The sequence below is a fragment of the Xyrauchen texanus genome, chromosome 2 (genome assembly GCF_025860055.1).
Source record: "Xyrauchen texanus isolate HMW12.3.18 chromosome 2, RBS_HiC_50CHRs, whole genome shotgun sequence".
Taxonomy (NCBI): Eukaryota; Metazoa; Chordata; class Actinopteri; order Cypriniformes; family Catostomidae; genus Xyrauchen; species Xyrauchen texanus.
In genome coordinates, this window is record NC_068277.1 from 7,174,828 (window position 1) to 7,200,751 (window position 25,924).

The 25,924-nt window shown below is 39.3% G+C and overlaps 1 protein-coding gene across 1 annotated transcript in view; it reads left to right on the forward strand.

The window, feature by feature from the left end:
* LOC127662400 (A disintegrin and metalloproteinase with thrombospondin motifs 7) overlaps positions 1–25,924 on the forward strand; it is a gene marked incomplete at its 5' end in the record, with an annotated part of 106,619 nt that overhangs the window by 67,498 nt on the left and 13,197 nt on the right. Inside the window, 7 exon segments of the mRNA XM_052153550.1 lie at positions 4,619–4,745; positions 4,938–5,151; positions 6,926–8,614; positions 9,217–9,369; positions 9,501–9,674; positions 10,400–10,546; positions 12,545–12,707. Of these exon segments, the coding sequence (XP_052009510.1) occupies positions 4,619–4,745; positions 4,938–5,151; positions 6,926–8,614; positions 9,217–9,369; positions 9,501–9,674; positions 10,400–10,546; positions 12,545–12,707 (2,667 nt within the window).

The following is a 25,924-nucleotide window of genomic DNA, read 5'->3' on the forward strand; positions in this document are numbered from 1 at the left end:
AACTGACACTTACATGTCACAAAATTGTCCTCTTATAAAACAGCGGTGTGGCAGGGCGGAGCCGGGTCGTGATCCTACACACCCGGTCCCGAGTTAGGCTAATCAAGCCTCCCGAGAGGGATAAAGGTCAGAGGATCATGCGGGAGAGAGAGATCGTTTACGGACATGTCCATCGTGTGTGTGTGTGTTTGTCTTTTAAGTTTCTCATTAAACTATTATTTATATTGAAAAGCCGGTTCTTGCCTCCTCCTTTCCATTAACCCCCTTTACAAGCGGTTTTACTGTAGTAAACTCTACATATAGTTCACTTACTGAAGCATCTCCTCAGTTAACATCCTTTAAAAAAGAACGGCCTCTAGTCACCAATGTGAGAAGCTCCAAAAGCATTCTTCAGACACACAAGTACAAAGACCAACAATTAAAAATAGACTCTAGGGATGTAGCCCAATTATAGGGTTATGTTCAATGAAATGAAAATAAAACAAAGCAACATTTTTACTTTTAAAGACTTTTTTAATTGTCCAAATACTTAACGTGTCTGTTGTCACAGTATATTTATATGATGTAATGTATTTGAATTATAATACTTATTATATATTACATTTATAATTATTTAAATTATATTCCAAATTACCTTTATTTGGAACCCTTTCACAGTAAATATTTATATAAGATTAATCTGATTAATTAAACGGCACATCATGTAATTTGAATCAATTGACAGCCTTATATATATATATATACACTCACCTAGAACTTTATTAGGAACACCTGTACACCTACTTATTCATTTGATTATCTAATCAGCCAATCATGTGGCAGCAATGCACTGCATAAAATCATGCAAATATGGGTCAGGAGCTTCAGTTAATGTTCACATCAACCATCACAATAGGGAAAATTGGTGGCATGATTGTTGGTGCCAGACAGGCTGGTTTGACTGGTATAACTGCTGATCTCCTTGGATTTTCATGCACAACAGACACTAGAGTCTCTAGAGTTTACTCAGAATGGTGCCAAAAACAAAAAAACATACAGTCAGCGGCAGTTCTGTGGACAGAAACACATTGTTGATGAAAAAGGTCAACGGAGAATGGCCAGACAGGTTTGAGCTGACAGAAAGGCTACAGTAACTCAGATAACCACTCTGTACAATTGTAGTGTGCAGAATAGCATCTAAGAATGCAAACACATCGAACCTGGAGGCGAATGGGCTACGTCAGCAGAAGACCATATTGGGAACTATTTTTAGGACCATACTGTTCCTAATAAAGTTCTAGGTGAGTGTATATACATACAGTGCATCCGGAAAGTATTCACAGCTCTTCACTTTTTCCACATTTTGTTATGTTACAGCCTTATTCCAAAATTGATTAAATTCATTATTTTGCTCAACATTTTACAAACAATACCCCATAATGACAACGTGAAAGTAATTTGTTTGAAATCTTTGCAAATTTGCTAAAAATAACAAAATAAAAAAATCACATGTACATTAGTATTCACAGCCTTTGCCATGACACTCAAAATTAAGCTCAGGTGTATCCTGTTTCCTCTGATCATACTTGAGATGTTTCTACAACTTGATTACAACTTGACTCTTCCTAGAGCTGGCCGCCCGGCCAAACTGAGTGATCGGGGGAGAAGGGCCTTAGTCAGGAAGGTGAACAAGAACCCGATGGTCACTCTAACAGAGCTCCAGCATTTCTCTGTGGAGAGAGGAAAAACTTCCAGAAGAAAAAAAAATCTCTGCAGCACTCCACCAATCAGGCCTGTATGGTAGAGTGGCCAGACTGAAGCCACTCCTCAGTAAAAGGCACATGACAGCCCACTTGGAGTTTGCCAAAAGACACCTGAAGGACCTTCAGACCATGAGAAACTAAATTCTCTTGTCTGATGAAACAATGATTGAACTCTTTGGCCTGAATGGCAAGCGTCATGTCTGGAGATAACCAGGCACCGCTCATCACCTGGCCAATACCATCCCATCAGTGAAGCATGGAGGTGGCAGCATCATGCTGTAGGGATGTTTTTCAGAAGACTAGTCAGGATCAAGGGAAAGATGAATGCAGCAATGTACAGAGACATCCTTGATGAAAACCTGCTCCAGAGCGCTCTGGAACTCAGACTGGGGCGAAGGTTCATCTTCCAACAGGACAACGACCCTAAGCACACAGCCTAGATAACTAAGGAGTGGCTACGGGGCAACTCTCTGAATGTCCTTGAGTGGCCCAGCCAGAGCCCAGACTTGAACTCGATTGAACATCTCTGGATAGATCTGAAAATGGCTGTGCACCGACGCTCCCCATCCAACCTGATGGAGCTTGAGAGGTCCTGCAAAGAAGAATGGGAGAAACTGCCCAAAAATAGGTGTGCCAAACTTGTAGCATCATACTCAGATAGACTTGAGGCTGTGATTGGTGCCAAAGATGCTTCAACAAAGTATTGAGCAAAGGCTGTGAATACTTATGAACATGTGTTTTCTTTTTGTTTTTGTTTTTTATTTTTTGCAAAGATTTCAAACAAACTTCTTTCACGTTGTCATTATGGGGTATTGTTTGTAGAATTGAGGAAAATAATGAATTTCATCCATTTTGGAATAAGGCTGTAACATAACAAAATGTGGAAAAGTGAAGTGCTGTGATTACTTTCCGATTGCACTGTATGTCATTGAGCATGGCCATGAAGGTTTGGTATTTTCTTGCAAGCATGCACTAAGTCTAGGCGCAAGTGGGTTTGGCGAAATTGTGCGTGAAATGCGCAAAAATGCTGGATCACGTACAATTTAATTCTGAGGTTCTTCTCCGGTTATTCCAGCGTCTGAGTCCTATTATATAGTCTATTCCCTCCACCAATGATTTAAACAAAGACAGCACATTCATAAGAAGTTGTTAGTGTATATGGACTGTATGCAAATTAAAAGAATAGAAATATGGATTTACATTCTTTTGTTCATTTAACTGCATGAATGCCAGGCATATTTCAATGACGTGCTCCTTTTTAAACACATATAAAATGTGTTTCTTGTCAGATGTATGCTCCTATAAAGAGAATGTATTATTAATCATTTTCATCTACTGACACACAAATCATGACTATTATTAACAGTATCGGAACGCACTTCCCTTCCACCGGCCCCTTTGTAATGACTTGAATCCCTCTACGACAATGAGGAAAAATACCACATTTGTATTCATAGGTCAGAAATACAATTCTATCAGGAAGACACGTAGGCTTGAGTTTGAGATGCCATTTATTTGATAAATGTAAAACAGAAAGTAATGTCTCTCGCTTTGGCGTAGGCCCCAGAGGGAGTTGTGCCCGGAACCGTCATGTCCTGCCGGAGATAGGAGGCAGGTGCGAGGAGCCTACCCTGTGCGGGACAGGGCTCAACTGGTGGTGGTGGGGTGGTGGAGGTTGCCGTGTTAGCACACTGAAACACCAATGTGATAGATTGTGAGCAGACTTATAAAGCAATGGCTTACATGCGATTGGCTAGGAGTTACCCAGCTAATGATGTGATGATGTACAGCTGCTAGTCTTCCTGCTAGAACTACACCGCACTTACATTTGTAGATATAAACCTAATGATAATAATTGGAAAATAAGCCATGACCTTAGATTAACACAATCTCATTATTATAATTGTTCACAAAACGACTATGACGTGATTATCAGGGACATTAACTTTATTAACACCTAAACTCAGGAACAGATTTGGACTTTGCGCTGATTTAAGTGGTTTTGAAACGTCTTAGCACATCAACCAAATTCTCAGGAAAATAGCGAATTGCACTTTGCACCACTTCATTTAAATTGAAATGCAATACACCCACAGTTTGGACGCCTACACCCGCGGTAGCACAAACACTTCCACACATGCCCACTTGCGCTTTGCGCTCGCACTTTACACTTAGAATTAGCGCGCTCACGAAAATTGGATAAGACGTTGCATACTCACGAAAATAGAACCTACAGATGTTAGACCTTTCTTAGACACCTTACTTCCATGTGTAGTTTCTGAGAGTCACACCAATCAGTACAGACTGACACTCTGGCCCTGGGGCACTTTATCCCATCTGTGTGAGAGTTATTTATCTGATAACATTCTTCAAACACCTGCTGAGGCTATGAAGCCTCTAGACTACAGAAGTTTGAACAGGCTGTGATTTTCAGAGGTGACAAATAAAGGTCAAAATCAGACAGAGTATGTGACTCTAGCTGTTCAGAGTGCACAGAAGCGCCATCCAGTCTCCCTTTGAATAAAATGTAATCCCTCGGGGAAGAGTAATCTAGGTAGGAAACATCAGAGACCATGAATCTACTGGTAGACCGTGTTCCCTCCTTTCTAGAGGTACTTAAAGGGATAGTTCACCCTCAAATGGAAAATATTTTTGTCTCACCGTCATGTTGTTCCAAACCTGAATGACTTTATTCTGTGGAACACAAAAAGATATGTTAAGCAGTTGTCAGCTGTCTTACTGTTCATATGGCAGTAAACCCTATAATAAAGCTCCCAGTGACTGCCAGGTGTTAAGTCTGTGTTTGTGCATTGGCAAACATGCCTGTGCCTGTTTTGTAAACACTTGATCCACCATTTGTCTTTTTTTTTTTTCAGGTGTACAAAGACAAGCTGTGCATTGTGTCGAGAGAACATCTGGAATTGTTGAGGAGCATTACTGTGATCCATCAACCAGACCAGATGACATGCAAACAAGCTGCAACAAGGAGTCATGTCCAGCCATGTGAGTTTCCCCAAACTAATGGGGTGTATCAATCATAATAACAGTCCTGTACTTTACTCAACCATTATCAGTGGCTGGCAGCTCATGGCTTTTAAAGATCATCAAAGGCTTGGTGATGAAGATTACCTATGCAATGACAATTGCACTGCAGCTGAGGGCACTCAATATCTGTAATTATTTTCTTGTCTGCAGATGGTGGGTTGGAGAGTGGCAGAAGTGCTCATCATCTTGTGGAGACATAGGGCTAAGTAAGAGGACTGTGCTTTGTATTCAGAGTGTGACCCTGGATGAGCAGCGAGCGCTACAGCCTACCGAATGTCAACACATGCCTAAGCCTCAATCAATTGTTCCCTGCAACTCACACGTTCCTTGTCCTGCAGATTGGAATACTGGAGTCTGGTCAGAGGTGAGGTTATAAAAGGGACATGCAGTAGCTGAAACAGTGACCAGTCTGTACGTGATTAAGGCATTCAGAAAGAATTTTGTTTTTGGATATACTGTAAACTAAGGTAATACCTTTGTGTTTTAGACATGATTTTACCATATGTTTTGGACATGGTACCATAGTAATACCATGTTTTTGGACATGTGTCATGGTAATACCATATTTTATGGGCATGTACCATGGGAATACAATGTTTTTGGACATGCACTATGGTAATAGCATAGTGTTTTGGACATGGTAATACCATGTTTTATGGAAATTTGCCATGGCAAAACCATGTTTTATGGACATAGACCATGATGATATTTATGTTTTTTGGAATTGTGTCAGAGAAACATCATGTTTTATCTACTATGATAATACCATATTTTGGAATATGTACTAAAGTAATACCATGGTGTTTTGGACATGGTTTTACCATATTTTTTGGACATGGTACCATAATAATACATAGTTTTTGGACATTTACCATTGTAATACCATATTTTTGGACATGTACTACGGTAAAACCTTGGTGCTTTGGACATGGATATACCATGATTTATGGACATGTACAATGATATTATCATGCTTTTTTAAACGTATAGAAACATAATGTTTTGGACATGTATTATGGTAATACCATGTTTTTTATATATTATGGTAATGCTTTGGAGTTTTGTACATGGTACAATGGTAATACCATATTTTTTAGACATTTATTATGGTAATACCTTAGTGTTGGAGTGGTGGTGGAGGCGGCGTAGTGGGCTAAAGCATATAACTGGTAATCAGAAGGTTGCTGGTTCGATCCCCACAGCCACCACCATTGTGTCCTTGAGCAAGGCACTTAACTCCAGGTTCCTCCGGGGGGGGGGGATTGTCCCTGTAATAAGTGCACTGTAAGTCACTTTGGATAAAAGCGTCTGCCAAATGCATAAATGTAAATTGTGTTTTGGACATGGTATTACCATTTGTACTTGCTACCATAGTAATGTAATTTCTGGACATTTACAATGGCAATTCCATGTTTCTGCTATGTTCTATGGTAGTACCATGATATTCTTTGAAGTACACTGGACTATCATGTAACCATGGTAGTCATGTATGGCATGTATGGCAATTATTTACTACCACGGTATATATCAAAGTACCATGGTATTAACATCTGATACCTTCACTGTACCATGGTACCACCACAGTACTTTTTGGAAATGGAGAGCAGAGGGACCCTCTCCACATTGGTGCTGTCAATACTATTAATATGCATGCTTTAAGGGTAGACTAAATAGTCTGACAAGAACTTCAGATTCTATTATTTTATGATTGCAATATGTAATAAGATTTTTTTTTTTTCTTTAGTATCTCTTAGATTTTATATTTTAGAAGTAGATGCTATATTTCACAGCACTAGTATGGAGAATATGATTTGTCTTGGCTCAAATGCTCCTTTTTTTGTTTTAAAGTTTCTTTTTGGATTATTTCACTAAAATGTATTTCATACACCATACAAATACAACTCTATTCAGCTCTGAAATGCCTTAAAACATTGCATCTTTCAGTAAAAACCTTTGCTTTCTTTGAAGACGTGTTATATTTTGCAGATATAACTATTCATTTTCATCTGCCTTTAAAACATAAATGTATTATATCAGGGTCAGCAGGATCAGACCCAAATTGCTGTCTAATTTGTTAATAGTGGCGCTTCAGTTCTCTGACCTTGACAGCTTGACTGATTACTGTATTTCCTCTACAGTGCTCCGTGAGCTGTGCAGCTGGTCTCCAAAGTCGTGACGTGACCTGCAGCTGGAATACTGGCATGGACTGTGACCCGAAAGCCAAGCCTATTTCAACCATGCCATGCAATGCACAGGACTGCCCCACAAATTCAGACATCTTTGACCAGGACTGGTCTGGAAGTGGAGCATCTAGCAAAGAAGTTGTCAATGAGATTCAAGCAATACCTTATGATGCACCCAAATTTGGCGGTGGTTCAACTAGAGCTCAGCACAGGGGCAATGTTGACCTCAATAATATTGTAGAAGATGATTTCTCACATTTTAGTCATGTAGACAAGCCTTCTGATAATTCCATTGGGAACAATCTTCAAGTTGATGATTTTTACTATGACTACAATTTCATAAAATTTCACGAGGATCTGTCAAATGACCTTGACAAGGAGGGAAATGATGTGTTTGATAACTCTGGAATAAAACAAAGGAAAGATGTCTCCATAACTACTTCATCACCATCCACCACAGTGGACCAACTAAATTCCACCAACATGCACTCTAACAGCATCACCAACAAGGGTACTGATAGTCATGGACCTCAAAATTCAGATGAAACTAGCGATGAAGTATTTGATGATGACTATTTCCTACCTTTCATTACAACAACAGAACCATCCTCTCCAGTTACAAGGTTCTTTAACAAATGGAAAAAATTAAACGTTGATCTTGGTGTAACTCAGGGCTTCAGTACTACAAGGAACCCTACACCAACTGCGGAGCACACGTTATCATATGAAACTGTGCCAGACATCTTTTGGACACCTAAACCACTTGAAACTCCTTACGAAAACTCACATAACTTTTATGATTACAAAGAACTAGATAACACCAAAACACCTGTAACTATAGACGAGGCTGGGAAGGATGGAGAAGATAAGGAGAAGTTTGGCGAAGATGTTCCTGGAGGTGAGAGCGAATGGGAAAACGTTCAACCACAACCAAGCACTCAAACATATAAGCCTTCGTCAGATGATGTATTTCAGTTTAAAACCAGTGAGATCAGTCAAGCTGATAATCCCACGACTCTTATTCAATTGAATATGGACTCTCCAACGGTCTCATTAAGCACAATTTCACACCCATTTGAGCTACTCAGCAGTACTTCCAACGTTGTCACTGAATCAACAACAAACACCAAGTCTATTGAACCATGGCTCACTGTAAGTGAGACTATTACAACCTCGGATAACCTTTCTCCAGAGTCCATTCCTTCTCCGACTTCCTTTAACATTGCCAAACATTACAGTAGCATGACCTCAGCAGCTGGAACAACAGCTCTACCTCCTACAGATATGGAAAGGGATTTGGCGCCCCCATTCTTGATTCCAACTGAGATTCCAGGCACTACATTTGGAACGGAGACTCACAGTTTGTATTCGAGAGCACCAACCAAGACCAATAAGCCTGGAGCTTCATATCCTAGCATAGGGCCTTGGGGAACTTCGGTCACCTTACCTCGCTGGACAGAGATTGAAATAACTGCCAGAATACAAAGACCTAGTCTCTCTACTCCAACTGTGCTGCCATCTCCGGCTACTTCCAATGAGCCTTCAGTGCTTTCTTCTAGCCCTACGATGCCTACTGGGTTGATGCTGTCCTCCTTATCCCCATTAGCCTCCCCTGCACACTGGAGAAAGGGCAACTGGAGTGCTGTGAGTAGTCAATCATACATTCTTCACATTCACTAGATATGAAGCCAGCATGGGCTGAGAAACAGCAGGGTGGCATTGCAATAAAAGCCCTCAGCTATGTTGAAACCAGAGCTTCAGGTTTCAACACAAACAGAATGTGAACTTTCAGTGTTAGAAGGTAATAAAATGTATTTAGTGTTATTCCAACAGCAAAAAAACGGACATGACAGGATATGAACGCACGCACACATACAGGCCAGATTTCATACCATCTAGTGATTTACCCAGGTACGACATATTCCTGGATCAACATCAACTTAGTTTGGCCAGGAACAACATACTTTGTTTTAATATTATCAAATAATCATAGCCCTAACCCTATCCATACCCTAATGTACCCCTGAAATCACACGGAAATGATAGGGTTAGAGGAATAGTTCACCCTCTAAACCTATATTTATAAAAGTACATATTCTGTCAATTTACTCACCCTCAAGTCATTCAAAACCCATTGACCCAGAAACTGTGCACAAACTAAATTGGTTCTTGCGTGTATTTGTCACCTGCTGCGATATGACCAGCTTTTTGTTCAAACTCTTAGTATAAAGTGCTTTGTATTGTAGTGCTCCACAAGTTGTGGGCTTGGTGCCATCTGGAGGTCAGTGTCCTGCAGCACTGGCAATGAATCAGACTGTGATTTAGCTACCAGACCAGTGCCAGCGCGCCGGTGCTACCTACGACCCTGCTCCGCATGGAAAATTGGAGAGTGGAGTAAAGTAAATCTGACTGTACTTAACCAAAACATACAGTAATGAATTTCTGATTTATAATGAATGATAAGACCATGATAGTTGCTACTCCACATTATCCATTCACTGGAATAGCACTCTATCTTCTTGTTTGAAAGTGCTCAAAGAATTGTGGTGGAGGCGTGAAACTGCGAGAGATTCAGTGTTATGACACACGAGATCAGAGACCACTGCGGCCCTTCCACTGCCAGGCCACTTCTCTGAGGCCACCTACCCAAATGCCCTGCAACATCCACAGCTGTCTGGACTGGTACACCTCTTCTTGGGGACAGGTAAGATCTTTACTATTCAGCATTTGTTGTCCACTCTCCTCTCTTCAGCTGTGTGTTAGCCTTTCTAACAACATTTAATGGTGTTTCTTCAACTTAAGGCAATGTGAACTTCTAAAAAGTAAAGTCTCATTAATTGTTTTTTTAACACTTTTTGTCTACTAACATTGTCCCACAGTGTATCTACATGCATCAAAAGAGATTTATGTCATTTTTGTCATTTGTTTAGAAAGTCTTGAAAATTCAGTGTCATTTTCACCACATCTCAAATTCTGTATTGTGTTCAATTGAATTGATGGGGGGGGGGGGGGGATTGAAATAAAATGACTCTTTGCTAAGGCTAATTTCATAGCTTTTTAGCAATTAAATAATACTTTAACTTTTTGTGTAATTTGGCAAAATTACATTATGATTGAAAAGTATGGCCAAGAAAAATGTCCTGCTCACAAGTGATATTTGCATTGATTTTTCTTTGTTTTCTCCAAACATCACTTAACCTCATTCATCTCAAGCATGCTCTTTACTGACACTTTTGTTGACTTAGTTATTAACAAGTTTTCTAACTTTTGAAATAGCTTTATTTGGGGCAAAATTGTTTGGTTTGGTGGAAATTACAGCACTGCTGTAGGACCTGAATTTCTGGACAGTTGATAGAAATGATTATCACACAATACATGTTAAAGCGTGAAAGTGCCTGAAGTTGACGAAATACCTTGAAATGCCCGCAGTGTTCTGAGCTGTGTGGAGGTGGAGAGCAGCAGAGGCTGGTCACCTGCCCTGAAACTGGGAAATGTGATGAGGAGCTGCAGCCCAGTTATATTCAGACTTGCAACATCTATCCATGCATCCAGTGGGTTACTGGATCCTGGGGTCAGGTAAAGAGCAATCACTTCAAGAAATGTTCATATGTTCAGTTTTAGAGTTTTTGCATTTATTTTGAAGCATTAAGTACAGTATATTGTATATTAAATTGCTAAAGTCTGATGGAAACCCAAATGCAAATCCATTACAGCTGAAGTGTGTACTTTCAGTGCCACTAGCGTCACCAAATGGAATTTCAGAAATAATCTCTGTAGATTCCAAATAACTCACATGGTCTTCCATTGGTTGTACAAACAGATAGTCCCGCCCCCAAACGCACACAATTGGTCAAGCCAGTGTTGCTGTGTCTCGCTTGATGGGCCACTCAAACAAAGAGAGGAATGTTTTAAAAGGGTCACAAAGCCACAGTGAAATCAAAAGTTGTCTCTGTTACCAGTTGTCATAGTTGTCTCTGCATATTAAAGCTACACTACATAACGTTGTGCTCTCTAGCGACATCTGTGGTTGAAACTTAAAATTGCAAGCAATTTATGGAAGAACACTTTACATCCGTCGTGTTTCAGCACTGCTCTACTGCCAGATGAATCTCATGATTTCAGCTTACCTGGACATCGCCTGTGTGTGATCGTGACTTGGAGATATTCAGAGCCGTGGTCTTAACATGCTATTTTCATGTTGATATTATGCTATACAATAAACATTTAAAACTGAATATTACTTGCTTTGATGAAAAAACACTCCCATTTACACATTTTGAATGAATTAATTTTAGATCATAGAGAACAGGGGACCTCAATCACCTCAATCACTATCACTTACTGGTATATTTTCGTATGATTTTCAAGTGCTTTATCTAGTATTAATATTTGTATTGTACTACACTTATCAATACTTATGATACTCGTGATATGGCTGGTACGAGTTCAATGGAAACTTTAATATTTCTATATTATGTCGAACAGTTGATAATGCAAGTGAACCGTAATACTACTATAGCATATCAATGCCATGCACGCAATAACAACATAAACTAAAAACAGAAAACAAGGATGCAGTAATGATGTGGATAAAATATTCTTATTAAACATGAAAATAAAATGCTTAAATATGCAATATAACAGTTAGAAGAAGTTAATTTCAGAAGTCATAAATATAAGTAAACATGTCACAGTAACTTCCACTGACAATGTAGATACGTCACGATCAGATAACACACGAGTAATGTTTGATTCATACAAGCAGGGCTGAACTGGTAATCTGGAATACCGGGCATTAACCGGGTGGGTCGACGCACTTTGTGGTTGATCAGGGGCAGACTGGCCATCGGGAGAAATGAGCAGGCAGAATGAGCCACGATAAGCTAAAATGAGCTGCCTTGTGCAGAACGGACCACAAACGGCACCGTGATATGCAGAAAAGGACAGAGAACATCCCCCACCCCTCATTCAACAACTTTTGGGCTAGATGCTATGTAAAATCCCGGGCCGATACAAGCATAACAAGTAATACAAGCTTCAACAAACCAACCAGAAAACATTTCCAAGCATTATAGCAGGTAAACAACTTCACCAAATGGATAACAGATAAATCGAACCAGACTGATTGTGACTGACTGAACTGAACATAGTTTTTCCAGCCAGAACATGAGATATACGATTCTTATTTCCTGTTTATGTACATGATGTAATGATGCAAGGATGAACCTCAAAATCCGACCCAACAGCTCAAAATACAAATAATTTTTATAGGCTTACTGTAGTGAATCACGGTAAGGTTAGGACATTGTTTTGAACACTGATTGTTTGTGCTCAATCAAAAATGGCAATTTGTTCATTTTAGTTAGTTAGTTTTAAGAAATTAAATAGGGTCAGTTTTTATTTCATGCTGACTTTAAACATTTTTGTAATATGGCTTCTTCAAAGACAATCATTCGTTGTCAAAATATTGGGTTCATTTGTTGATCAGTGCAGTGCAGGATCATTGGCCCAGAATGGAGGGTTGCAGAAACAATCCTGGGTGTTTTAACAGATTTGTCTGCTTTATGTTGGCAGTGTTCAGTATCCTGTGGAGGAGGCGTTCAGCGCCGGCTAGTCAAATGTGTCAACACTAAGGCTGAGCTGGAGGAAGAAAATGAGCATACGGATTGTGACCACGAACCCCGGCCAAAGAACAAGCACAAGTGTAACATTCAAAAGTGTGACAGCGCCCCCTCTGGTGAGTGGAGCTTTGCGACCTAGCCACAATATATATTTTCAACTGTTTGCATAAATGCTCTGTCGAGGTGTCGTTTATGTTAATGAAGTTAATTATTTTGGATTTCCACACATATAAAGACTTCTATCCCCAAGGTGTCCCCCAGGGTTCTGTACTTGGTCCTTTGCTCTTCATCACCTATATGCTTCCTCTAGGTCACATTATTTTCCATCATGGCCTCAACTTTCACTGCTATGCTGATAACACTCAACTTTATATCAGCTCTAAGCACACTGCCCCATTCCCACAAGTGTCCTCTATGAATGTATTAAAGACATCAACTCATGGATGATCAGTAACTTTCTAAAACTCAACACTGATAAAACTGACATACTGATAGTGTCCTGGTCAGACCCTCCACTATTGTTTGTAATCTTGGCATTATCATTGACCCTCACACTCTCTTTCCACACTCACATCTCCTCTCACAAAAACTGCTTTCTATCATCTACGCAACATTGCGCAACTCCGCCCCATTCTTAGCACCAAAGATGTTGTTCATGCCTTTATTAATTGTAGACTTGACTATTGTAATGCCCCGTTTTCTGGCCTCCTGACTAAAACATTAAACAAACTGCAGTACATCCAGAATCCAGCAGCTAGGGTTCTCACCTACTCAAAGAAATCCTCTCACATCACTCCCATACTTTGTTGGCTACAATGGCTACCTGTCTCCTATCGTATCCAATACAAAAATTCCCCTTACAACATTCAAAGCTTTACATGGTCTTGCCCCCTCATACATCAATGACCTCGTATGGCACTATACCCCACTACGCTCACTCAGGTCATCTGATTTGGGCCTATTATTCATTCCACGTTGCAAGCTGACCTCACTAGTTTGAAGAAAGGCGCTATATAAAATAAAAGTGTTATTATTCTGCATATTAGGGGGGATTTGTTTTTTTAAAGGAATATTTTGGGTAAAATACAAGTTGAGCTCAATTGGCAGCAGTTGTGGCATAACGCCACAGAAACTAATTTTGACTCATCCCTCCTTTAAGCAAGAAAAAGTAAAAATCAATGGAAGTGAGTGGGGACAATTTTTAGAGGGTTTATTGGCAAAATGTGAATCTTATTATTTTATAAAAGCACTTACTGTGACTTTGAAGTTCATCCTGGAATAACTGCAGAAGTTCACATAGATTCAGTTGTCCTTGTTAGTTGGCTGATGAAGGCTTTTGTTGGCAATTAATTGATAGTCGATATATTTGATTTCAAGAGCGTAGTCCATCATTAGACCGAGGTGATGCAGGCAGAGATCAGTGAGGTGCATCGCAGTTCAACCTGGCCGGTAATTTCGGTGAGGTCTATCCTAAATCCAAGGTTCAGGCAATGGCATAGGATGTATCCCATGTTTTATGATTGGAGTTGGAATCAGTTCATCCTCTGAAGTCCATTGTAATAGACTGAAGTGATGTTTGGCTGGCACTGGCTGCATTTAGTCATCATCATTCAGCGACACATAGCAGTAGAGTCTGACACCAAGCAGGAATGGAACTGAATCCAGCCGGTTCTGGTGACCTCAGGATAGGAGTCCCGAGGTTGAGACAGGGAAACAGATTAAATAATATTAGCATAGATGCCATTCAATTTATTGCAAAGTTACAGATCATGATCACTGTTTCTGGTTCCGGCAGACCTGACTAAAGCAGCCTAATTGTGGGTTGGAGGATAAATTAGGTGTATGCCTTGCTAAATAGATGAGTCTTTAGTCTAGACTTAAACTGAGTGAGTGTGTCTGCATCCCGAACAGTGTTTGGGAGACTATTCCATAGTTTAGAAGCCAAATATGAAAAGGATCTACCTCCTTTTGTGGATTTTGATATTCTAGGATCTATTAACAGGCCAGAATGTTGCGATCGTAATGAACATGATGGTCACTTAAGTACTGCGGAGCTAGACCATTCGAAGCTTTGTACGTAGTTAACAGAATATTACAATGAATACGAAATTTAACAGCTAGCCAATGTAACGACGATAAAATGGGGCTAATATGATCATATATCTTGGCTCTCGTCAGCACTCTGGCAGCTGTATTTTGAACCAATTGAAGTTTATTTATTGATCTTGCTGGACATCCTCCCAGTAACAAACACATGAATTAGTTTTTCGGCATCAGCAAAAGAGAGCGTGTGTCGTAATTTAGCAATATTTCTTAGGTGGAAGAATGCTGTTCTACAAACATTGGTAATTTGATTTTCAAAGATCAGATTGGTATCAAATATAACTAACACCTTTTAAAGGTTTTAACTTTATTGAAAATATAAATTACGTTTCAACCTAATGGGTTACACTGAACGTGTTTACAAGTGTAGCTTGGTGAATATGCTGTATCCTATACTATACAAGCAATGAGGTACGTGTGTGTTTTTACACCCTTGCGTTGTGATTGACAGGATTAGATGGACTTGCTCTTCCTGAACTTTCAACTCTATTAGAAAACTCACTTTTCCCTGTAATAGCTACATGTATAGAAAGATCCATATAGTGCTATACCTTCAGACGGGTTTGGCAAGAGTATTGCCATTTGAGCGTGGCTTTGACAGAATGTATGTTCTTCCATTCACTGAACCGTGCATCCCCTTTCATCACTGCTCTTTTTGTCATGGGCCACTGAGGATTGAAGAAACCGTATGTGTTGCTGTACAATACACCAGACAATTATTATTTTGATTCAAAAAGAGAACAACACAGCCCATTCACAAGAGCAATATGACATTTCTGATGGATAAGACAAGATTTTGCAGTGACACATAATACAAGATGGTTTTGTCTGCCAGAATAAGCCCATATAGGTCACACTTTATAATAACTAAACAAATGTTTTATATAGCATTAGTTTATAGTTAATTGATCATTTATAAATGATTGTTCTAACAGGGGTAATACATTAATAGGCTATTTAGAAATAATATGCTATCCGTTTACTTAATTAACAATAATATATCATTATTGTTAATTAAGTTCTGATATAAGCAGTTTAATAATGATTTTTCATACTTCGTAAATAGCTTATTAACCACACGTAACTAATGTATTTCAAGTGATGCAAACCAGTGGTAAAGGAGTGTTTATGGAACCATAAAGATGGCATAAATTCATACAGTAGTTAATTAAGAAATGATAAACACCACAAACACTAAACACCATCAGAGTAACACTTTGACATTTAAAGAGCACCTATTATGGTTTTTAAATGTGCCTAATTTTGTTTTAAAGGTCTCATACAATAAATCTACATGCATCCGAGGTCAAAAAACACTTTAATTTGTTCATAATTTAAAATGCAGCTTTACCTTGTGTCAAAAACCACTCGTTCAATGATCCATTCTAAAGGATTCATTCTAAACTCCTCCTTTCAGAGAGACTACTCTGCTCTGATTGGTCAGATGTCCCAGTCTGTTCTGATTGGTCTACCGCTTAGTGTAGTGTTTGAGGGCAGGTCTAAGCTGTTTGTGAGCAGCCAATGAAGACCAGAGGCGGGTTTTTTGCTCCCAAATTATGTCGGTTAGTACAGGAAGTACGTCTGGAATTACTAACGACTCGTTTCAGGTGTTCAGAATCGGTTCTTTATTGTGGGAGTCATTAACTCATTTGTCGTGCACTTTGATTTTTGAAACTTTGCAGACTTTTTACATTCACAAACAGCTTTATAACATGTATGAAAGGTAATATTTTAAAAACCATAATAGGTGCTCTTTAAATAATACAATTAACATGTAGAGACAGTGCTCAGTGTTACTCACACAAACATTAAACACCATCAGGGGGACACATGTGATATTTAAATAATGCAGTAAACATGAACTAAACTATATTAAATATAAAACAGAATTTCAGTACATAACTGAAATAAAAAATAAGAATATATAATGAAATATGATGGGTCATGCTGGAGATGTGGGAATGCCTGATAATTGTTTTTTTTACTGTAATTTTGACAATAGTTTACTATAAAATGTGCATGCACTCTCTTGTTGAACAATGTACATTTTTACCATTAATTATACAGGACAATCATACTTTTTACATCTAACAAATTATTGTAAAATCTACTGTGTTGTCTTTTAAATGTACAGTATATTTTAAAGTTAATATTTGTTAACCAATTAACGTTTTATTTATTTAATATTATTTTTTTTTGGAGCATTTTTACAGTATTTTACTGTAAAAATTACAGACAATTTTTACAGTGCACTATCAATCTTATTATAAATGAATTTATTACACAATAACACATTGTTTGCTACAGTAAATTTGTATGTACCCTAATAATATATTAACAATGTAGGAACGAGACATAAATAACAAATTAACAGATACAGTAACTAATGCTATACAAATACTTTATATCTTGTATTTATTATAAAGTGTTACCGCTAATATTGTATAAAGTTTTGAAACTTGTTTTTAGTCCATTCATTGTACCCAAGTTGTATTTAGTACGCAAGTATACACTACCAGTCAAAAGTGAGAAGTTAGTTTTGTAGACACATATAAACTGTGCCTCTAAGAATGCCAAAAATGTTTATTATTATTTAAATAATGAGCTGGACCTAAAAGGAAATAAATTGTATTATACTCAAATGTGGAAAATAGTAATAATAAAGTGTGTCCAACTGGTGTCATAGTGTTGAAACCTTTAGCTGGCAGGTGTACATGCATTAACTTGGGGGGAATATTTCACCCAATAATTTCATTCTTCTGTCATTATTTGCTCACATTCATGTTTTTACAAACCCATATGACTCTGTTTCTTTTTTAGTACACAAAGGGAGATGTTAGGCAGTGTTGTAGCCTCAGTCACCATTCACATCCATTGCATCGTTTTTCCACACAACAGAATTTACTGGTGACTGAGATTGCCATCTCCTTTTGTTTTCCATATAAAAATTAATAGCATAAAAAAGTCATATGGGTTTGGAACAACAAGGGGGTGAGTAAATTATTATTTTCATATTTGGGGTAAGAAAACTGCCACCATCTTTTGGCACCTTCGTGTGTTTGTACAGAATTTCAGTCATTTCTTTCTTCCTCATGTAATAAATGTGTCTCCACGGTTTTAATTATTATAATCTGCACTGTGAAATGTTGTGCCAGGGCGGTGATGTGCTCATACAGAGAACATTTCTTTGGCTCCGTGCGTTAATCAAAATGTGATTTGTGATGAGCAGTTTGGTGGTACATGTGTTTAATTCCTTACTGCTGAAAAACAAATTTCAGGAAGCCCATCCATATTATATTAATCTGGGGAAAACGATGTTTGCTCAGTCATTTCACTCCAGCGAAGGGCCACTTAAGGAGACTTCATGATTAATAGTGGAGTGCAGTGGACTTCCTTTTTATTTCCAAAATAATTATACCACCATTTTAATATTGTTTGGGCAAACACTTTCTGGATGGGCTGCTGTTGGCACTGACTGCAGCTCTTCAACTCAACACTCTCCTCTTATCTACCCATCTTTGGAACAACTTTGGTCCAAATCTAGGATGGTACTATTAAGCACAATCCGCAAACTGCAATAAAACATTTTCTTAATCGGTATTTTGTCTTGATTTTCCAGTAAAAAAACCAATAACATTTAAATCTCTTTTAAACACGACAAAATTGCTCAAAGCAAAATGACATAATTTTATCATTATATTTTAATATTATGTCTTGTTTTCTATCTTTGTTATATCTTTAAAAATTTAGTGAGGTCTATGTTTAAAACAAGAACAACTATATGACAATTGGGTAAAAGAAATAAACAAAATTAAATGGTGAAAACAAGTTAACACATTGCCATTTTTAAAAAACAACAACAAAAATTTACAAAGGTTTATACTTCAAACAAAGTAATATATTTGACAATATGGTATATATATATATATATATATATATATATATATATATATATATATATATATATATATATATATATATATATATATATATATATATAAACTAGTTCAAAGAGAAAACAAGAATTTTTCTTACCCCATTGACAATTGTTTTTTTTTTTTGTTTTAAACATAAATCGCTTAAATGCTTAAAACATAACAAAAGTATTTGCCACAAGAGTTTGAAAAATTCAAAGGGAAAAGAAGTCTATTTTTTTTTCCCCCTCAATGGCAAATATTTTTCTTGTTTTGAACATAAATCCAATAAACTCTACAAAGGTTTACTCTCAAAACGAGATTAAGTATTTGCCAATGTGGTACAAAACATAGACTTAATTCAAAGGGAAAACGTCATGGTTACTGTTGTAACCTCCGTTCCCCGAGGAAAGGAACGAGACGTTGTGTCGAATGAAGTGACACAAGGGGTCTTCCTGGGATGCCAAACGTACCTCTGAACCTGAGAAAAGGCCAATGTCAAGTTGGCAGACAGAATGTGCATGCCCCGCCCCGAACATACAGGTATAAAGGGAAGCGGGGCAGCGAGTGCCAGTCAGGATTTTGCACTGAGGAGCCGAAAATAAGGTACGGCCGTTTACAGTGGTAGGTCTAGTGCTGTGGCAGGAGGGACACAACGTCTCGTTCCTTCCCTCGGGGAACGGAGGTTACAACAGTAACCATGACGTTCCCCTTCTGTCACTCGCTCGACGTTGTGTCGAATGAAGTGACACAAGGGGTCCCATTTAAAAACGCCACGCACTGACCGTGTTACATGAACTGCCGAGACTAGAGGCAACTGTATCGGCTGCACATAGCCTTACCCAACTCCCCCAAAGAGGGATCACATACAGACCTTAGGTTCCCTGCACCCCTGAGGGGGGGAACAGGTGCTACATGACTAGCATGGGAGCAAGCCCGGCAGCCGCGCCTTTTCTTTCACATAGGACGTAAAGCGGCTAGGGGTATCTTAACGCTTTGAAATGCACAGGGGAAGGCGGTCTTTCCTGGTCCTATTCTTTTTTAAGGGGAAAAGGCCCTGCGGAGGGGATCCTGCCCAGTCTGGGGGGTGGTAAAATGTGGCAAATACACCACGAGGGTTGTGAAGCCGTATGTGGGAAATGGCGCGGTGGTAGGTCCAGCCTAATGAGGGGGGACTCTACAAGCACGGCGACCGGGGCAGCGGGGCTGCCCAAGGGAAACGCCGGTCCGCTGACAGGGGGACCATACCGCGGGAAATACATCACAGGGAGTTTGCCTGAAAAGGGAACTAAGCCCCTGGAGCCCGACCCCAGTACAGAGCACCTGTGACTTGTAGTGGGTCTGGCCGTGAATTGCTCCACTGAATTCGCCGGCCTGAAGGCTAGGGAGGAGAACATCCAGGGAGCGACACTTAGTGGCTAACCTGGGATAGAAGGCGCACTGGATCAACTTGGTGAAGGGTGCTGTATGCTAGCAGAACACCCGGTCGGTTGTGCCGCGTTACCGAGTTCTACCGGCTCGGACCTCACAAAACACGGGTCGAGACCGACTTAACCCTGAGATTGTAAAATCTGGCAAAGGTATTGGGTGTTGCCCAGCCCGCTGCTCTGCAGATGTCTGCTAAGGAGGTGCGATGGGCCAGTGCCCAAGAGGATGCCACACTTCTCGTAGAGTGTGCTCGAACCCGCAAGGGGGCGGGCACGGCCTGGGTGTGATAAGCTAAGGAAATAGCATCAACGACCCAGTGAGCTAACCTCTGTATGGAGACGACGTTCCGTTTCCGCCGTCTGCCGAAGCAGACAAAGAGCTGCTCAGAACATCTAGAGCTCTGCGTGCGGTCCAAATTGAGACGCAAAGCACATACCGGACACCGCAACGAGAAGGCTGGGTCTGCCTCCTCCCAGGGCAGCTTGCTTGCAGGCTCACGACCTGGTCCCTGAAGGGGGTCCTAGGAACCTTGTGCACGTAGCCCTGTCACGGCCTCAGGATAACATGAGAATGTGCTGTTGATGCACTATGGGCTTACCAAGTACACACTGTTTTGTTGTTGTTGTTGTTTTTGGCTTTACAACTTTATTGTGTATAGGACAGAGAGACAGAAAAGAAGGGATGTGAGTTTGAAACATAACGTCAGCTAAGATACTGCATACCTACAGTCCACTCACTAATCATCCGCATAATGCAGATAAAACTGGAAAACACCTCTCTTAGTCTAGTAAGTGCTATTCTGATTGGCTTGTTTGAAGCAACTTCCGCAAGTTAGGACACACATGCTTTATATATCTGTCCGCCTGAAACTGAGCTGTGTTTACAAGGCATTGGGTTAATACAACAAGCGCTTTTGAGGATGAAATAAGTGCCTCAAAGTTTTGTTTGAGGCACTTAGTAGCAAGTTATGAGAGGAACAGTATATTCAGATTTTTCTTAGACATGTTTTTTAACATGTTGGTTTGCATTTCTTTTTTGTACTTTACTTAAGTTGATACTTGATGTAATTTCTGTTCCATTAGTGGCACTAAATGGAATTGTAAAAAAAAAAAGATTGTTTTCAAACAGATTTCCCAGACATTCCTACTAGCTCATCTTCCATTGTGTGGACAGACTAAATACCTTATTGTGCTTAAATGAACAGTTAACATGTTGAGCCGCTCAGACAAGCAGCGTGCTGCTTTGAAAGACCCACAGAGCCACAGTATTTACACTGTTCATGAATTCAGCCTACTTGACTTAGTTATAGTTGACTTTGAACATTACACTTGGATAGGAGAAGGTACAGTGGCAAGAAAAAGTATGTGAACCCTTTGGAATTAGCAGTTTTCTGCATTAATTTGTCACAAGTATACTGTAGATAAATACAATGTGCTTAAGCTGACAACACACAAACAATTATAGTCTTTCATGTCTTTATTGAGCACATCCCATTAAACATTTACAGTGTTGTGGAAAAAGTAAGTGAACCCTTGGATTTAATAACTGGTTGATCCTCCTTTGGCAGCAATAACTTCAAACAAGTGTTTCTGGTAGCTGCGCATCAGACCTGCACAACATTCAGAAGGAATTTTGGACCGTTCCTTCTTACAGAACTGCTTCAGTTCAGTCATATTCTCAGGATGTCTGGTGTGAACGGCTCTCCAGAGGTCATTCCACAGCATCTCTATTGAGTTAAGGTCTGGGCTCTGACTGGGCCACTCCAAAAGTTGGATTTTCTTTTTGTGAAGCCATTCTGTAGTGGATTTACTTTGATGCTTATGGTCATTGTCCTGCTGCGTAGCCCAACTTCTATTGAGCTTCTTGATATCTTGATAAATTTGGGAATTAATTTTTCCCTCAATGATGGCAAGCCGTCCAGGCCCCAAAGTGGCAAAGCAGCCCCGAATCATGATGCTCCCTCCACCGTACTTCACTGTTGGGATGATGTTTTCATGTTGGTGTGTGGTGCCCTTTTTATGCCATTCGTAGTGCTGCAAGTTCTCCCCAAACAATTCAACATTAGTTTCATCAGTGCACAAAAAAAACTTCTCAGAAGCATTGTTGAGTGTCAAGGTGGTCTTTGACAAGATTCTGGTGCGTAGCAATGTTTTTGTTGGAGAGTAGTGGCTTTCTTCGTGGTGTCCTGCCATGGACACCATACCTGTTTAATGTTTTACGTATAGTAGACTCATGAACAGAGTTGTTAACTAGTTCCAATTATTCCTTCAAGTCTTTAGCTGTCACTCAAGGGTTATTTTTTACCTCAGCTTGGCAGGACGGCCACTTCTAGGGAGAGTAGCCACAGTACTAAATTGTCTCCAATTTTAGACAATTTGTGTACCTGTGGACAGATGAATATCTAAGCTCATCAAGATAATTTTGCAACACTTTCCAGCTTTATGCAAAGCAACAATTATTGACCGTCTTCTGAGATCTCTATTCTTTTGCGAGGCATGGTCCACATCAGCAGATGCTTCTTGTGAATAGCAAGCTTTGTAATATTTGAATGCTCAAAGTAGCTTTAACCCACACCTCCAATCTCGTTTCATTAATTGGATGCCAAGTTTGCCCACTCCTGAGTCTAATTAGCTTTTGTTGATATCAGAAGCTGAGGGGTTCACATGTTTTTTCTAACCTAGACTGTGAATGTGTGAATGATGTATTCAGTACGAACAAGAACAATGCAATAATTTGTGTGTTATTAGTTAAAACAGAATGTGTTTGTTCATTATTGTGACTTAGATGAAGATCAAACCAGATTTTTAATTCAGGTAATTCCAAAGGGTTCACATACATTTTCTTGCCACTGTATTTTTACGACCGAAAGAAGAATAAAAAAAGTTAATTCATAAAAGATAATTCAAGCTAGTCTAGGTGGTTCATAGCCTTTCACCACAACAGTCTATACTTGACTTTAGCAGAAGACATTTGTTTGGAAAGTCTTCAGAAGAGGACTTCCATAATTGGTAGCATACTGTTTATCTGTGAAATAATGGGCTACTTGACCCAACTGCCGAAAACCTGTCTCTTGTGGCTCAGAGATGTTGAGACCATTTGTCATGGTGTCATTCTTTTGTGGTGCTGAGGGAAAGTTTTTGGATCACTGTTTTATTTTTTTTTGGTGCTGTTTGTGATTAATGCTCTTGGAGCACGGTCTTCCCCACATTTGTAAATCACGGCGACCCCAAGGGCTATTATATAATTGGGCTATTATGTCATTGTTTTTTCCTTCGCCTCAGATACTAGCCTCTTTTGGCAAAGCATACTGCTCAGCACGGATCCCATTAATGTCCACAGACTTTTGGATGTTGAGAGAGGTCTTGCATAACTGTTTGGAATGAATTATTTGGGTGCCGTCCAAACTTATGGATTTCCGTGCCTATTTGACTGGAGTCAACTGCTACTAGCTTGTGGTAGTTTTTATGAGGGCTGTTGTTGAGTCTCTTCTGTAACTCTAGAGGAGACACGTATGAGATTACCAAGGTCTTGAGAAGCTGGAGACGTTGGCAAAAGTCTACATATTGTTCTTCCTGTAAGCTTATTGCTAGGAGATACAATTGAGATAATAGAGATATTTGGACAAGGTTTGACGTCTCAGTAAAGTTTTTGATTGCCTCTTCTCTGCTCATTTAGTTTGCATACTGAATGAGTTACTGAAAATAAACACAAACTACATTTCCTGTGTCCTCAGCATTGTTTAAGGGAAACTCTTCTTACAGGATGTTGGGGAGGTGCTTGTGATTTCAAAGTTCAAATCAGATAAATGAGCCCTGTCCCAGCTGAAGGCCACTCACTGGGACTGTTTCTCGTAGAATTAATCATGTAAATAAAGGAAGTGTGTGTGTGTGTGTGTGTGTGTGTGTGTGTGTGTGTGTGTGTGTGTGTGTGTGTGTGTGTGTGTGTGTGTGTGTGTGTGTGTGTGTGTGTGTCCTGTCTTTTGTTAGATCACACACACTGTGCTTTTCATTTCAATTGAGTTGGTTGTAATTAGAGGTTATGGTCTATTCGTGTCATTTACAGCTTAAAAGTCTGATCATATCTGAAACAATAATAGATGGTTATATTGGCAGTGTGTGTGTATGACAGAATGAGTTGTAATCAGAGGTTCATGCGTAATGACTACTTAAAAATACAATCTGTGTATCTCTGAAAAAATTATTGAAGGTTATAGTGATAATTTAGTTGTTTAGTAGTTAAGCTCTCTTTTATAGGGTTCTTCATGGTTATGGAAAGCCTAGAAATGGAATTGTAAAATGTCCCATAGGGTTGGGTATGGATACAGATTTCCCAAAGAAATTCTGATTCACAAGCTCTTGATTAAATTTTTAATTATTTGGGTATATTTGAGTTATAAATCCCATTTTGCTTACACATGAAAGAAATGTTTTCTCAGCTAATGCTGTTATTTATACAGGGGAACTTCTAACTTGGTAAATTTACCTATATTCAGTTGTGGCCAAAAATATTGGCACCCTTGGTAAATATGAGCAAAAATTATTGGCACCCTTTTATTCAATAATTTTTGCAACCTCCCTTTGCCAAAAGGGAGGTTGCAAAAGGGAAAGTTGAGGGAAAGTTTTTGGATCGCTGTTTTTTTATTTTTGGGAATTTGGGCTGTGTGTTACCTCATATTTATACCCCTGTGAAACAGGAAGTCATGGCTGAACAATTTCATGTTCCTAGTCACTCAGTTGCACTAAAACATTTTTAATAATGAATGGAAATATACTTCAGATATATTTTACTCATTTGAATTTCTAGGGGTGCCAATAATTGTGGCCAAAGTGTTTTGGAGAAAAATAATTATTAATTAAACATTTCCCCAACTTTCAATAGTTTTTCTACAGAGGCCAGAGTTTTCTTTCATTTGAGCAGCACCAGCAACCTTGTTCCAAGTGCTCCAATTACTACACAATCCGTCCATTAGTCTAGTGCCTCTAGTGGTGGCAGACCTATATATGTATACACACATTTTTAAAAAACATCTGCCAATTGGAATGTACCATGTAAAAAAATGGTATCCCCTTTTTCTCCCCAATCTGGAATGCCCAATTCCCGCTACTTAGTAGGTCCTTGTGGTGGCGCGGTTACTCGCCTCAATCTGGGTGGCGCAGAATAAGTCTCAGTTGCCTCCGCTTCTGAGACCGTCAATCTGCGCATCTTATCACATGGCTCGTCGTGCATGACACGTGGAGACTCCCGGCACGTGGAGGCTTCATGCTACTCTGCGATCCACACACAACTTACCACACGCCCCATTGAGAGTGCGAACCACTAATCGTGACCACGAGGAGGTTACCCCATGTGACTCTACCCTCCCTAGTAACCGAGCCAATTTGGTTGCTTAAGAGACCTGGCTGGAGTCACTCAGCACACCCTGGTGATTGCTTTAATACAATAAATAGAACGGATAAATAAACATAATATTCTTTAAATGGTAACGGCAATTCACTAAAAACAGAAAATCTAAAATAGCAAAACCCACATGATTACTAAAAAGCTGAGTAAAACTATATGTTCTTGGATGTTCTTGCATTCTAAGATGCAGTGATGATGTTTTACTGGCAGACTACTTTCAGGGACAAATTTATGAACATATTTATATAAGATGTGAAGTTATAAAGGTCGAAGGTCTCGCACACAGCAAATTCTGATGTTACCTTTTATTCCAGGTGTTCCTGTGTGGTATTGCAGCTTGTTTTCTTGCCATCCATCCATACATGCATCCTAATGCATAAAACATTGCATACCTTCATGCTATGATTTTGCATGCACATAAAAAGATATACAATATATACAGCATATGCCATGTTCTCCACACAATTCCTTTTATAATGCTTCTTAAA